This window comes from Cyprinus carpio, chromosome B1 (assembly GCF_018340385.1).
Source record: "Cyprinus carpio isolate SPL01 chromosome B1, ASM1834038v1, whole genome shotgun sequence".
In the NCBI taxonomy this organism is placed as follows: Eukaryota; Metazoa; Chordata; class Actinopteri; order Cypriniformes; family Cyprinidae; genus Cyprinus; species Cyprinus carpio.
Window position 1 is genome coordinate 20,870,617 of NC_056597.1, and position 17,180 is coordinate 20,887,796.

The window sequence follows — 17,180 nt, forward strand, 5'->3', positions numbered from 1 at the left end:
GGTGAGCGCTGGAGTATTGGGGAGCATTAGCTTATCCTCAGCCCAATCTAGAGGTAGAGGGATGGTGATCGGTGCAGGCGGTAATGGCGCTCAATAGAAGGTGATATGTCGCTGAGATGCATTCTTCATTAATCACATGCAGACGGAGCGATCAATATGCCATTAATCATCCAGACAGAGTTGAGTGATAAGAGAATGAGTGGGAGGTTAGAGAATCAAAAGTGTTTGTGGACTCTACGTAATGGGTTTGTTCCTCAATCCAAGACATAATTCTAAAATTCTAATAATTGAAAGGTCCAGAATCTTAGCATGAAATCTTAGATTCTTGGAGTCATGGCATTGAATGGTGCATGCACTCCAAAAAAAACAAACAAACAAAAAAAAAATTCTTCCTCAGTATTTTTGTTTTATTTTCCAATACAAATATCTAAATATTCTTAAAACAAGATACAGTACATTACCTTGATATGCCATATTAAGATAATATGTCTTGTTTTCTGAAAAATGTAACAAAATTAAACGAATTTGTCAATGGGGTGTGAAAACTTGTTTCCCCTTTGAATTACGTAGATTTTTCTGAGCCCACTGGCAAATTTTTTTTCTTGTTTTAATCATAAGGACACTACATTTTGTTCAGTTTCTCATAAAACAAAACTTCTTATTACAAAGTCATGGAGATCTGTTGGAAGTTGTATTTTCACATTTAGATTTAGAGAATGTGTCGGTGCATTGCTCCATTCAATTTTTAACTTAAATTTGCTTAAAGAATGTCTTAAAAAGTTTAACATTTACAGAAACCCTTGAATAAAAGAATTAAATCTATTGTATTAAATACCCAAACTCTTAAACTGCAGTGTCCCTTTGAGAGATTTCATGTGAAACCACCATCTTTGTTCCTCCTTCCTTCGTGTTCTTCTCCTTCCTGTTCTCCACCCAGTCTGCTGTCTAATCCTGTTACCTCGCTGGATCTCCTCTTGCTCGGCAACTTAATCAGATTACACCGTGGGTTCCTTGAATAGAAGGCAAATTTGGGGTTTTAATGAAAGGCAGCCCGGGGCTACCCTGAGGGTCCCTAACCTCAGCTCACCCTCACTGCTGGCCTGTGTGGAGGGGGTGGAGACGCCGTGGCTTCAGGGTCTTGTTCTAGAAGCTGTTTTGTTGGTTCTTTGTCTTGGACTGTAGACCCAAGCTCCCTTGTGATTGTTGTCTGATTAAGACGTTCAGCACACTGCCTTTGAAGATGTCAGAGAGGTTCTGTGTGTGTGTTGTGGTAGGAGTCATACACCTAAAATCAAGGTGATATTTGAATGAACGTGAATATGATTATGTTTAGAACATATTGACTGATGCTAGGAGAAATTAGACTTTGACATTGTCTTCAGATGCTAGTGTGCTGTGAGTGTTGCTATGCGGTTGCTAGGGGGTTCTGGTTGGCCACTCATGCTTTGCTGTGCAGTGTCGTAGTAAATGCAGTGAACTCCATTTCTGCATGTGCTGTGAGTTTAACGTGCATTTGGACATTTTTTCATAGACAGACGATTACAGTTAGATTTGTAATGAGACATGTTTCTAAACTTGCACTTACGGAAATTTAAAAGACCTGCCAGCAGTTTTCAGCCAAAATAATAGCTTCACTTGCAAGAGTTAAAGCCTTTAGCTTTACAGAGCTAGGTATTGTAATTTTACTGCTGCAATGTGAATTAAAATGATTCTACAGTACAGTTGTATTACAATAGTAATGTATTTGACTTGGAAATAATAATAATAATAAAAATGTATAATAATATCGTTCATTATTATTATTGTTGTTGAAATTATTATTATTATTATTATTATTATTATTATTATTATTAAATTAATTTGAGAAACTTTTTACATTTTATGCCCTTAATGCCCTGTGGTATCGAAAGTGGTATTAAATATTTATTTATTTATTTATTTAAAATATTGTAAGTTAGAAATGGCAGTATCATGACAACACAGTTCTTAGCCTTTATTTTTAGATTTTCAATTAATTATTACTGTAATTCACTTTTAGTAATTTTGTTGTTTTATATGTGTATATATATGTATAGATTATATATGAAGTGTATATATATATATATATATATATATATATATATATATATATATATATATATATATATATATATATATATATATATATACATATACATATACATATACATATATATATATATATATATATATATATATATATACATATATACATATATGTGTATATATATATATATATATATATATATATATATACATATATATATACATATACATATATATATATATATATATATATATAATACATATATACGTATATGTGTATATATATATATATATATATATATATATATATATATATATATATTCTTCACTTTTAATCTATTTTTATTTCAGTTTTAGTTTTAATATTTTTTAAGTTTTTCATCAGCTACTGCTATTTTATTTTAGTTTAACTTTATTTCAGTAACCAAAATTTTCTTTTCTTTCTTTCTTTCTTTCTTTCTTTCTTTCTTTTATTTATTGTACTCCAGGCAAAATGAGTTTTCTTTAAGGAATCACACATCTGAGACGTCACTGATGTGTGTTTAATAAATAATGCTCCATGTGTTTTGCTCCAGAGATTAGTGGTCAGCGGTTTGTTCAAATCAGTGTGAGCAATAGTAATAGTGATCCATGCCTTAACAAGCCCCACTAATAAGGACAATGCAGCGGTTGAAGTCAGTGGGAGCTGAACACGTAAATCAATAATATCGACTGTTTAAATTGACTTTTCATTTTTAGTTTCCCTCCGTCTGGATTCTAGCAGTTGCTGTTCCATCCTTCAAGTGTCTTTTGATATTTTCCTGTCTTCTCTCAATTTATGCGTGTTAGTCACATGCATACAACACGTTTGCCGTCGTCAAGGCATTGATCAGAGTGAAGGCAGAAAAAGTGTTGCTTGGGCTTAGCGAAGGGGTTTTGAGAGTCATTTTTCATGAGAAACATAATCTCTGAGGAGAAAGGGAGCCTGAGAATCAGTCCTTCGGTCCATTGATGATTCCCGTGCGTCTGGAGAGACAGCGAGCAGGAGGCAGATGACAAGAATGACGCTTCCCCGTGTAAAGAGCCATCATCCCTGCTAATGACTGTCCTCCAACTGAGGCTTAACGTCGGAACAAAAGAATGAGGCTTTCATCTGTTTTCATCTAGTACAGTGTGAATGCATTTAAGCACACTTTGATATGGTGATATCCCAATACCTTTCATGTCCATCCAGACAGTCTGGGCTTATTGTTGCCGTGAGTAGCGTGTTTGTGTGTGTAGCATGTGGTTTGTATGACAGTATAAAGTCTACAGTGTTCCTCCTCTGGGTTGTAGACGCCCAGACGGTGACAGCTGTAGCTTCTTTGTCTTCTGAGAAGAATCCATCAGGATGCATCATTCTGTGGCCTCACGTCTTCATATTGACACATGTTTCCGTATCTGTCTTGACTAGTACTTTCTGACGGGATTGCCTTTGGCTTATGAAAATTTTTAACTGTCATATGGTTGCTTTTATCCATTTACAGTTCGAGTTCAACATATTTTCCCCCCCAGTGTTTTCTGTTCTCTCACAGAATTTCTGTTTCTTTTTTAGTATCTACAGTTTTCATACTAAAAGATGCACAGTTGTAACCCCCCCCCCCCCAAAAAAAAAAAAAAAATATATATATTTTGTCTCTTTTGCTTATCAAGGCTGCATTAATTTGATTAAAAATACAGTTAAACAGTTATATTGTGAAATATTATTACAATTTTAGAAAAGTTTATGACTTGAATATATATAGGGTTCAGTGTCATGATGCTTCAGAAATCATTCTAATATTCTGACTTGCTGCTTTAGAACCATTGCTTATTAAAACAGTTATGCTGCATCATACTATTTTTTTTTTTTCAGGATTCTTTGATTAATAGAAACAGTATTTGTTTGAAATAGATGAGCTATATTTTGAAATGTTATACATGTCTTTACTAGGCGCGTTTCCACTATGGATTTGTGCAAAACTTTGGCAATATTTTTTCAATGTTGACTAAAACGTAACCTTTTGCCTCTTGCGATAAGTCATGGCAATGGATTTTGGTGGGATTTTGACAGATTTTGGTTATATTTATTTAATGGAGGCGTATGCGTGTATCTTTACAGAAGCAGCAAAGAGAGCCGCTTCAGAATAAACGTGGCGCAGCTGGAATAAACCATAGACTGTATAAAAACATAAACACAAGCAGTGTAAATTGTCAAAGCATTAATGGTAGGGAAAGCCCCTTTACACTGGAGCACAGCCACTTATGAAGTGGTACATTAAAGAATGATCATATGACTTTTTACATATGCCATGTGACCTGTAAATGCGAGAAAAAAAAAGTTTCCATTGTAGTTTTCTAATTATTCCTTTTTTGCATTGCCTGAAAAACCACCTCATGCGAGCGTAAAAACTTTTTTGCAATATATCGGCGATGTTTTGCGAAATTGACGCGTTTCCATTAGGCATATTTTCAATTCGCAATTTCAATTTGCGCAATTTGAAGGGTAATGGAAACGAGCCTACTGTCATTTAATGCATCCTTGCTGAATACAACTATGCATTTCTTACATGAAATGGTTGTGTTTGTTGCTTACATTCGGATACAAAGCATCAAGATGATTATTTGAATATACTTGAATGTAAATTCCTATATGTGCCTCATAGAGGAGTGGACTTGCAAAATAAAGGTTGAGGGTAAGCAAATCCCAGGAGAATTATAATTTTTGGATGTACTTCATTGTCCCTAACCTTGTTTTCTGTCCTGCATGGCAAATATTCCAAAAGTTGGCATCCTGTTGAGCAACATGCTTTTAAAATACCCATATTTGTTTACCCTTACCAAAAAGTAGTAAACTTAGTTTATTTTATTAAGTATACTTAAGTAAAGTTCAAGTATATTTAGACTTTTTGTAAGTATAAATCAAGTATACTTAAATGTTATTTTAAGTATATTTCTGAGGAGTACATAAAGCCCATTTCTGAGAAGTACATAAAAAGTAAACTAAAAGCATACTTTCCTATTTTTAGTTTAAAAGAAGTATACTAATAGCACACTTGAATAAACTTCTTTTTCGTAAGGGTAGGCATTTTTTAAGACATCTTCCAGATCAATGTTTTGTTGCTTTTTTGGTCACTAAAATACTTCTCTACTTCTTTGCCCTCTATTTTAGGAAAATCAAGAAAGCAATCAAACTGTCACCAGAAACGACTCTCCTGTTCATCTTCATCCAAACAGCAACCACACCAACGGTTCGGCACCACCATCCACAGCAAACAACCGCATGTACGAGGCTGCTCCTGGTAAGTAACACACTGCCACTGATTCAGTTGCTTTAGGTCGCGACTTAAAGTTTCTGTACTGTTAATTCCTGCTTCATAGTCAGCTCCAGAATTCAACTGGTGGTTGCAAAATCACGTTCTTTGTGAATCCATCTTAACTTGTTGACTACATTCTAAATGCACACCAAGTAATTGCTTTTATATAATGTTAAGTGATTTCATCTAAATTCTCTCACTGTTAAAGCAACAAATGAAATTGATCAGCGCTTCAAAAAAAAAGAATGCATGCGTTCATCATCAACACCATGTGAAGAGTGCTTTGCTTCTTTATAAGGGGACAAAATGAGTTCATTTTCTCTGCCGCCTCATTTTCCATGCCAGCATAGCTTTCCATTAGCTTTTTCAACTTCTACAAGTTGGAAATCTGCCCATCTCATCAATACGGATGGAAAAGCCAATGACGATATTTTTGCTATGGTCTCTTCCACTTTTATGCAACGCGGTCTGACCTTGAAATCATTAAGCTGATGAAATGGATTCTAAGTGGGGCTTATTAGCATACTCGCAATTGTGCCGAGCGCTCGAGAACGGATAACAAACTGTTTTAAATTCACACTATTCTTTCCCGCCGCTCTCCAGAGAGTTGCCCGTGCCAACACAAAAGGCTTTTTCCGTGTTTTTGGGAAACCATTGTTTACTGATTAGCGTCTCTTGTCCGTCAAAGCATGTGACTGTACTTTAGTCGCACAATGTGATATTTACACACGTCTCATTCTAAATTCAGAATGCTTTCCACACTCGCTGCCATTAGATTTGGTAAAATATGAAAAATTTCAAACACCAAAGTGTCATTTTGATGAGTTTTAATGAAGTGTCGTTTTAATCACATGTTTTTGCTAGCACCAGCATTAATATTTCATGTCACTGCATATATATGATGCAGTCATTCTGGACCTGCTTTACAATAGATGGCTAAATGGTGGAAGGAACGGGGACAGTAGTGCAGAAAATTGAGTCGTAATGGAGGTATTTCAGACTAGTGCGGCTAACATTGATCAGAAAGTTGTGTGGTCATTGAGAAGGTCTCAATCTATTTCTCACATGTTAGATGATTCAAATCTCAGTGAATGTAGCCAAGTGTGTCTTATTCCTCATAATAGGAGGAATAACTTGCTTTCATGTCATTTCAAACCTGTATGACTTTCTGTTTCTCAGTGAAACACCTATACAATAAAAGAGAACTTAGAAAGTTGAGCTGAAAAAAATAAGAAAAACATTCAATGGCTTTGTGTGATTAACATCAGCTTTTATATTAGTATATAACATTAAAACTCATATTTCCAAAACAGCTTCTTACAGACCCCCTGGCGGACCACAGGAACTGCCGGAGGAAGATTACGATGAAGACGATTTCCCCCCTCCACCTTCTGATCTGGACCTGCTGGAAAAACACCAACAAAATCGGTTAGTTACAGTGCTCAAAGAGTGAAGTCGGAGATAACTGCCACAGTTCATTGGTTTTCTTTAAGAGCTCTTATTGTGAAGGCAAATAATCTAGTACTTTGATCAGTGCTCAGTATTTAATCCTGAAGCCTTATTTCAAAGATTTGAAAACAATGAGACCATGCAGAATATTTTTTTTATGGCATTATCTAGTTGTTCTATTAAATATTCAGTCAAACACCCAACTGTATCCATTTATAGACTTGCATATTTATATACAATCACACACAAAGAAAGATTCATTTACAGTATAGGTAGACATGAATGAAATGAATGTACTAAAGCATATCAATAAATAATTCAATGTATATAGTTATATATTAAATAGTGACTATTTCATCCAATATTTCTGTGACACTACTGTTCAAAAGAATAATTTCTCAGAACTTTCTCAGCAAAGACATTTATAATGTTACAAAAGATTTCAGTTTCGAATAAATGCTGCTGTTTTGAACTTTCTTTTGTTCTTTTGAACTAAAGCAGCACAATTTTTTTCAACATTGATAATAATATGAAATGTTTCTTGAGCAAAAAATCAGCATAATAGAATGTTAGATGATGAATGATACTGAAAATTCAGCTTTGCATCAATATATTACATTTTAAAATATTTTATAAAAGAAAACTTTTAAATTGTAATAATATATTACAATATTACTGTATTTCTGAGCATATAAATGCAGCTTTGGTGAATATAAAATATTTATATATATTTATATACAAAAGCATTTTGCTCCCAAACATTTGAGAGGTACTGCATGTGTTTTAATGCTTATAGTATATAGCATATATGCTCAATTAGAATGTTGCATAATAAGATTTCTTTGATGTATTTGATCAACCAAACTGACTTCATGTGATGTGTGTCTTGTAGGGCTGAAATGGAGCCTGTTTCCTACAAACCCACCAACCAACAATACCCTCAACGACAGAAAGTCCCAGATTACCCCACCAACAAGTCCTCCAAGAGCATGGATTTAGGTATGGAAACACACGTACACCCCATTTACCAGAAACTACCTACAAAATAATCTCCAGATAAAATAAACTACATCTTGTGGATGTAGTTTACTTTGACCAGTTAAAAATGCATTTAGTTTACTATACTGGGACTGTACTGACTCTGTGCTGGCAGGGACTTCATTTAAATACAGAGCAGTGTGATTTCAGTGCATTTAACGCTTGGTTAACTTGGACTGTGGGTGGTTAGTTAATAAGACGCAGGTTTTTGAGGTGAAATATTTTGTGCTAAAGCCTTTTAGACAAAGATTAAAGGTTATACTGAGACCTAGAAGACTTTTTTCAGTTTTTGGTCTGTTTATCTGAACACAGTGGAAACCGATTGCCTTCAGTGCAAAATAAAGCACTGTAGCTACACATTTCCCAGTATTAGCCACGGATGACCCCGATAACTTGTCCTCTCTCTTTCCCACCACCTTCAGAAACATGAGGGATATTTCAGTGCTCCACAATGGGAAGTTTTCGCCCGTTTCCAATTACATTTCATTAGGGTGGAGTATTGGCTTCAGCTCCACTGCCACTGTGCTAATCTCCTCACTGCTGAAAGCTGATTGGTTTTCATTACACACATCTCATAGTGTCATGCTTTGCTGCCATCTTTTATCCCCCATCCAGACCTTTTCCCCTCTATTTATTTCTTTATCTCTCTCTCTCGCTTTTTCGTTTTGTTCTTTAAGTTACTCTTTAAATTTTTCTGTATAGGCCTTGTGGCCTGTGGTTCAGTTAGTTTTTTTTCTCCTCTTTTATTTCTTTTTGATAAATTTGTACATTAAGATAAATAAATCTAAAAAAAAATCTAAATAATATTGTTACAAAAGCATTAGCATTTGTAATTCACTATAAGTGTTTCTATTTTTTAACATTTATAAATTGTATAGATAGATAGAGAGATATATAGATAGATAGATGGTCAGACAGACAGACATTTTGCTTAATCTAAATTATTTAAAATATTCAATTTCGAGGCATAACTTACAAAGCTGTATGATGTATGCAAGTTTCAGCAACGATTTCCATCAAAGGGTTTTTGGGTAATGGATTTCCACTCAGGGTCATAACTAATGTGACTGAAGGTGGGAGCAATTTCAGATATTTATTCTAGCATTAACCGCTGTTAGTGTAATACAGGTCATTTATATCCAAATACAAAAATAGCCAACATATTTATTAATCTTCATTTAAAAACATTCTGCAAACCTTTAAAGTAATCTATCCATCACCCAAGGGTCCACTTTTCTTATCCTCAAGGCGCATAATTTCAGTCTGGCTAACGTTTTCCTCTGTGATATTGCGAAACGTTGAAAGACAAAGGTTTTTCTCAGTCAAGCGTGGTCCCTATGAGAGGTTTGGCTGGAGTTCTGGAGGCTAGCGTTTGGAGTTCAGAGTTTTGGCTCTGCTCGAGTCTCTCTGAAAGAGCTTTATTCTGCCAGTCGCATCATTAGCAGCTGTATGTGTTTTTCTGGGCTGGCGTTCATGTGAAAATGCTCTTAATTTCTCATTTGCTGATTGCTTTCAGGCCATTTACCTTTACTTTTTTGCAGAAGTGTAACACACCAGCCAAATGTGTTTTTATCAGAATATGAAGAACTAAATTTTTATTTTTCGTCTTAACATTTTAGTAAAATAAAAATAAAAAAACACATGCATTGCTAAAGTGTTCTGAGTGGTTGCCAGGACATTGGCAAACAGTTGCTAAGTTTACTGACTGGTTTCTAGGGTGTTCGGGTGGTTGCTAGGGTGTACTGCATGTTACTAGGGCATTCTGGGTATTGCTGTGCTGTTTTGGCTAGTATCTAGGGCATTTTGCATGTTGCTAGGATTTTCACGGTTGTTGCTAGGGTATTCTGGGTGGTTGCTAGGATGTTTTGGTTGTTGCCGTGTTGTTTTGGGTGGTGTTTAGGGCATTTTGTATGTTGCTAGGATTTTCAGGGTGGTTGTTAAGATAATGCTATGGTATTTTGGGAGGTTGCTAGTCTATTCTGCATGTTGCTAGGGTTTTAGGTTTTGCTGGGATGTTCAGGGTTGTTGCTAGCATGCATTGGTAGGTGGTTCTGGGTGTCTTCAAGGGTATTCTGGATGTTGCTGTATAGTTTCGGGAGTATTTTGCATGTTGCTAGGGTTTTTAGTTTTTAGTATTGCTAGGATGTTCAGAGTTGTTTCTAGGGTGTTAAAAAGGGAAGGCTGCAAGGGTGTTCAGAGTGGTTGCTAGGGCATTGGGTGGTTTCTGTGGTGTCCGGATATTTATGTAGTGTTTTGGATGGTTTTTAGGGTGGTGTTCAGGGTTGTTGATAAGGGTTTCTGGCTGGTTGCTAGGGTGTTCTGGGTGATGAGTGATTGCTAGGGCATTTTGCATGTTACTAGGTGGATGTTAGGGTGTTTTATGTGTTGCTCACATGTTCAAGGTTGTTGCTGGGGAAGGGCTAGGGTGTTGAGAATTGTTGCTAAAATGTTTTGGTTGGTGGCTAGTGTGTTTGTAGTGGTTGCTTGGATTTTCACTGTTGCTTAGGTGTTCAGATTTGTTGCTAGGGTGTTCATTGTTGATATGGTGTTCTGGCTTGTTGATAGGGTGTTTGGGGTGGTTGTTTGGATGTTCAGGGTTGTTGCTAGGGTGTTCATCATGGTTTCTAGTCTGTTCTGACTGGTTTCCAGGGAGTTAATTTTTGCTAGGGTTTTCTGGTTGGTTGCTACGGTGTTTAAAGTTGTTTCTTGGATGTTCAGGATTGTTGCTTGGGTGTTCAGGTTTGTTAATGGGGCGTTCAGCATGGTTGCTAGGGCGTTCATCATTGCAAGGGTGTTCTGGCTGGTTGCTAGGTTGTTCAGGGTTGTTGCTAGGGTGTTCAAATTTGTTGTTAGGGTTTTCAGCATGGTTTCTAGTTTGTTCATTGTTGCTAGGTTGCTCTGGGTGGTTGCTAGGGTGTTCTTGCTGGTTGCCACGTTGTTCTGTGTGGTTTGCTTGAATGTGTTATCATGAGTTTGAGGAATAATAATAGTGCTGCTTGACTTGGCAAACACCGTGAATGGCATTAATATGAGTATTATAGTATAATGCGATCATGAAGGATGTTTTTGCAGTCCTACATGTGTGTCTGTGTGATATTTGCGTGTGTGTTTCTGCATGCATGAGTGTGACAATGTGCCTGTGTTTTGTTGAGTGTGGATAATCCAAATTTGTAGGCGCTGTCAAGCATTCAGTGCCAAAATATTTTTTTCCTCCTTTTTTAACTCTTCTGTACCTATAACCCACCCCCCCCCCCCCCACCATCAACCCTGTCTGTGTGTCTGTGTTCTCTCACATACCGTGTCCATATGTACACACACGTGTGTGAACCCACACAAGCCTCTCTTCCAGTGTTATTTCTCTGCTGGGGAAATTGAGCTCATAAAAGATGAAAAGGCTTATTTAAGAGAAATTGCAGTGTAATGAAACCCCATTATTGTATCCCATGGTGCAATGCCTGTGGCAGCAGCTGCTCTTCACTGCTCAATCCTGTTTGTGCGGATTAGTCTCTCTCTCTCTCAGACACAGAGACACACTTTCTCGTTTTCACCACTCACACTCAGGCCTTACCGTAGTTTTCCTCTACAGGTTGCTACTGTAAATGCCTTAGATGTGTCATTGTGGTTTTCATAGATGTAGTCACTCATATGCATTGCAAAAATCCATTGTTTAGTTTTCCAAAAGAAAATTCTGAGCAATCTTAAAACAAGATACATTAGACTTTTTTAAGCATTAAAAATGACCCAGTAAATAATAAGTGTCAGTAAATAAATTTATTTTTTTTCTTTATTTTGTTATACTATTTTTCAAATAAATGCTGTTTGTTTTGAACTTTCTATTTATAAAAGAATCCCGAAAAAACGTACCATACCTTACACAAAAATATTAATCAGCAATCAGTCAACTTTTTTCAACATCAATTTAAACAAATATTTCTTGAGCAGCATATCAGCTTATTAGAAGGATTTGTGAAGGATCATGTGACACCACAGTATAAAAAAAATGGTCAAAGGAATAAATTACATTTTCAATTATATTCAAATAGAAAACACTTATTTTTTTTTTATTTAATGCAAAAATTTTAAATTCTAATAATATACTGCAAATTACCATTTTTGCTGTACTTTTGCTAAAAAATATATACAATAAAATAGTGTGTGTGTGTGTGTGTGTGTGTATATATATCCTGTTTTTTTTATTTCCTTTCTTTGTTATGAATTTTGCTATGTGTGCACAATGTAAGTCAAGCCGTTCGAGTGTGTGTGTGTACATGTGTAGTTGTGTGTGTTTAAGGCAAACCACAGATGTTCTCAGCTGTACAGAAGCGTAACTGGCCCTCCACAGTCTTTCGTAATTAAAACCAAGTGTGGCTACTTCCAGGAGGAGAGAGCGATGGAGCTAGATCCATACATCAGCTCACATGTGGAAAAAGCTAGACTTAAAGAGATCTCTACAAATCCAATGTATTATTTTGTCAGTGCAGTTCTGTTTCTTATAAAGGTTCAGTTTAAAAGACATTATAAGTCATGCTAGGACTCAAATGCATTACAATTGCTTATTTATTCCAGGGTAAATATAATTCTAAATACAATATAAGTCCTATAAATTCAAAACTGAAAGGGATTGTCAACCCATTTTGTCATCATTTACTTACCCTCATGTTTTTTCTAAACCTTTATGAAATTATTTTTTTTCTATTCAACAGAAAAGAAGATATTTAGAAGAATGCTGGTAACCAAACAGTTACTGGTAGCCATTGACTTCCATAGTATTTTTTCCCCATACTGAAAGTCAGTGGGTACCATCAACTGTTTTGTTGCCATCATTCTTCAAAATATCTTCTTTTGTGTTCAACAGAAGAAAGAAACTCATACAGTTTTGGAACAACTTGAGAGTGAGTAAATGATGACAGCATTTTTATTTTTGTTGGAACTATCTCTTAATTTTTTGCGGCTTATCCCTTTATGTGTAAAAGAAGTCTAAACCAGTATAAGATGGTTTTAGGGGGTCTACTGGTCAGAATAGCAGATTATCTAAACCAGCTTGACTAATTTGGAATACCAGGCTAAGATCGGCTTAGACTAATTTAAGCTGCTTTTCTCTGCATGGTAGTAGATATCTGGATGCTAGCGTCATCTTAAAATCAACTTACAATAGAAGCCTAAATGCATGCAAGTGTTTTAAAAGCATTACGGCAACACTTAAACATTACACTTGTTAACATGAGCCTGCTGTGAAGTTATATCCAGTCTGGAATGTCTATCGGGCGACACAAATGAGTGTTTGAGGAGCTGATGGATGTTTTGTTTGTGTGTTTCAGTGGCAGATGAGAGTAACATGACCTCCATTCAAGAACAGAGACCTGGTAAGAACTTGAACACACACACACACACACACACACAGAGCACATATTAAAGCCACGCACCTCATGAGAATGAGATTTTACTACGGTTAAGGAGTTTTGTTAGGCATGTTAAGCAGAGTTGGGTGAAACCCTCTTAACCGTGGTAACGTGCTTTATTTTAATGAACAGCAGCAATGGAAATATGATAAAAGACGGCAATGTTCTATACCTGATTCATTTTATTCATAAACAATAAGTAAACAATTGCTCTGCCAAGTAGTTTATATCAGCCTTGCAACGTCAGTTCCACCATACTGCTTTAATAGCCAACATCTCATTTATGGTCAAGCGCTACAAGGCTGGCCCAAGATCAAGCATGTGATCTGTAAAGCACTGTGCTAGTTGACTCCCAGGCCAGTAATCTGACTCCAGATCAGTTGCTGTGTCTCAGTCAAGTCAAATGAAGATAAACAGAGGGCGACTGCTGGCCATTTGTAGGCTGTCAGTTGAGGTGAGAGAGTGAGTTGCTGCAAGGAGTGATTGAGTTAGTGGAGGAAACAGACAGACACAGTGAAAGCAGTGACCACGCGCTACAAGACCACAGACACATGCAGGGGCTGTTCCAAAAATCTAGTTTCAAGTAAAAATAGACAATAATATATATATATATATATATATATATATATATATATATATATATATATATATATATATATATATATATATATATCATAATATAGCATTTTCAGTCTTAAAGACTGCTCTGCAGATTTTTTAAAGTGGCTTTTTATTTTGTACTTTTAATGTATATGCTCTACCTACATACATTTCTAGGTATATATATATATATATATATATATGTATGTATATGTATATATATATATGTATGTATGTATGTATATATATGTATTTATATATATATGTATGTATATATATATATATATATATATATGTATGTATGTATGTATATGTGTATAAATATATATACATACATACATACATACAATTTTTAGAGATTTCAGCTAAGCAACATCTTGTCTTGTCAAACACTTTTAAAATTTTTTGTTAGGGATTTGTAGTATTTCTTACTTTATATTTTTTGTATAAAAATATAACTATAAAAGTCAAAGTGAAACTACCCCCCACTCACTTCAAAAAAAAAAAAAAAAAAAAAAGTTAACTGAAATAAAAATATAATATACTTTATTATTTCAGCTAGTGCCCAAGCATCTCTCATTTTAATTTAGTTTAACTTAATGTACTAAAATTACTAAAACTATATATATATATATATATATATATATATTTCTCTTTCTCTCTCACTCGCTCTACTACTGACAAAAACACAACAAAATTACTAACATGTTACAATAAAAATGAAATCAGAAAATATAAAAATAATAAAAACTGCAATAGTTTCTCAGTGATGCTTAAATAACATTTTAAGATTTTATTTTATAACTATAAAATGAATAAATATAAACTATAAACATATATTTTATACAAAATATATTAAATATTTATTTTAAACAATTTTTATTTATAAATATAAAATTATATATATAGAGAGAGAGGGAGAGAGACAATATGAAGTTTTATATATTATATATTTATAACTTTTTTTTATATAGATTTTCTAGATTTATATATACATAGTACAAAACCTGACCGCAGATTAACTGTATGCATAGACTCCAACACAAGGCATTGGATCATAAATTACATCATAATCAAAACCACATGCAAACAATCAAGACTGAAATTTAGCAGCGCTCACAGCATGTGCATGCATTAAAAACATACACAGTCCAGTTTACATGCATAGCCTACTCATGACGCTTTTGTATACTTCTCAGGGGTCGGGGACAATGCTATATACATGGTAGGCTGATTGGAGTGTAGTTTTACAGATGTGGGATCCGATAGATATTGACAGGCTGCAGGCTGTTCTGCTGACGCACTCATTTTTCTCTCTTCCCTCTGGCACGCTCTACCTACGCCAGACTCCTTTATATGCTCTGACATATTTCATTATTAGGATGGTCTTGAAGACGTGGCCGCTCTAAGTTTAATCTGACTAAAAACCCCCTGCTAGGGCCAGCCAAGCCTACCACTGCGGCACTCCAACACCGCTCTCTCTTTTCTTGCATCTGCTTTGCAGTAAATGTTGTATTTTTTATTTATTTTTCCTGTAAATTCACAATCTAGTCCAGCAATATGCAGGTCCTATTATTATTATTATTATTAGGTTTTTGCGGTGTCTACTAAATGTTTTAGTAAAAATGAATTGATTTAAGGTAATTCTCTTATTTTTTCCTAATAAAAAAAAATTCTAGTGAGTTATGATTTATTATGCAGTTTATCCATCAGCCTAACCATAAGCAACCTCAAAAAACATTGCACTCATGTGATGTTCCCTTTATGCTAAGTCACAAATCATATGACTGCCTGTGAAAATTGTATCCTGGAACCCATAATCCGTTATTTCTATAAAGAGTTCACGAGAAAGAGGTTGTCAGATGTTGCACGCTAGTCTCAACCACTAAATGACACCATAAAGGCAGTTTTAGGTCATATTAAGCTTTAGATAGGTTTTATTGTGAAAGCCGACAGTGAAGCATATAGCTGATAGCATGAAATAGCGTGGTTTGGGTTTGTGTGCGTGTTTAAATGTACACAAACACTTACATAAGGTCTAAAATGTTTTGCTTTCTTTGCTAATGGCGGGTAAACTAGAAGATATACTAGAAAATATTTTGAATTACCATGAAACTTATCGTGCATCGTTTCATTAAATTTGCATTTATTTGTAAATGCATTTTATTTATTTATTTTTAAACCAACCAAGTTTTCTTTAAGTAATATCCATTCCTTGTTTCCTTACAAGTATATAAGCATTTCAATCAACTTTATTTTATTTTATTTTATTTTATTTTATTTTATTTTATTTTATTTTATTTTATTTTATTTTATTTTATTTTATTTTATTTTATTTTATTTTATTTATTTTATTTTGCAGATAGGATATTTACCATTCCTTGGACTGTTTATAACCAAATATGAACTCCACCAGTCACAAGAATGCACATATCCATAACAATGTGCTTGTCCTATTTTCATATTCTCTATCTCTGCTACTTTCCAAGCTAAACATTTTCCAAGTTGAATATTTTCATTTGAGGTAAGAGCAGTCAGAAGAAGCTCAACAGTCACTGACCTCTGAATTGATTTTTGTATAAAGGTCAAATAGTTGTTCTTAAACACCTTCTAAAAGTGCACAGTTGAAACAGCCATAAAAAGAATTAAGAAAGTAAACCAGTGTTTTTGTGCACACATCAGTGAAGTATAACTCTCCTTCTTGCAAACAAAGCGAGGTGTGTATGTTTGTATGTGTGTGTAGCTGGTACAATGAAGAGCCGAGTCTCGGTCCACAGGAGAGAAGAACATGTCCATTAAGAGGATAGATGAAAGATGCTGGAGGCAGCGCTCTCTCTCTCTCTTTCTCTCTCGCTGGCTTCCCTCCAACACACCTACTTTTTCCTTTGGCCCCTCTCGTCCAAATGAAGACCACTCATAGAGGCTGCGTTGCTCATGGGCTCTGCGGCGCTTTAGTTCACAGTTCAACATCCTTCAATTCATCTCTCTTCCTCTTCTTCCAGGAGCTGCATGGCAGTCGCCCAGTTACCGTTCGGCCTGCAGCGCTGCTTCTGCTGATTTGTTTGTTATGCACTTCGTCTCATTATTTTCCCTTTTCTTGATAATGGCAGCATACAGGTATTTGTCTGCCAGAGAGACTTCGCCAATTACCGTTTTATTTCCTAAGAAGTTGTTCAAATGAGTTTCCCGTCTCGCTGTCGTTTCTCTCGGTCTGTTTCTGCTTCTCGCTCGTCTAGTTTGCTGTTGATTCAGGTTGAGAGCAGCCATGTTGTGCTGGTTTAGATTGATTTATGTTAGCGTCCCAGAGAGGGCCATC

The 17,180-nt window shown here is 35.2% G+C and overlaps 1 protein-coding gene across 4 annotated transcripts in view; it reads left to right on the top strand.

Moving 5' to 3' along the window:
* The window catches only part of LOC109112447 (partitioning defective 3 homolog B-like), a 142,768-nt gene that overhangs the window by 76,788 nt on the left and 48,800 nt on the right, over positions 1 to 17,180 (top strand). For all 4 annotated transcript variants that reach the window (XM_042716992.1, XM_042716995.1, XM_042716993.1 and 1 more), the window contains 4 exons: positions 5,234 to 5,363; positions 6,692 to 6,806; positions 7,720 to 7,826; positions 13,184 to 13,228. In XM_042716992.1, the coding sequence (XP_042572926.1) occupies positions 5,234 to 5,363; positions 6,692 to 6,806; positions 7,720 to 7,826; positions 13,184 to 13,228 (397 nt within the window). The remainder of the gene's footprint in view (positions 1 to 5,233; positions 5,364 to 6,691; positions 6,807 to 7,719; positions 7,827 to 13,183; positions 13,229 to 17,180) is intronic.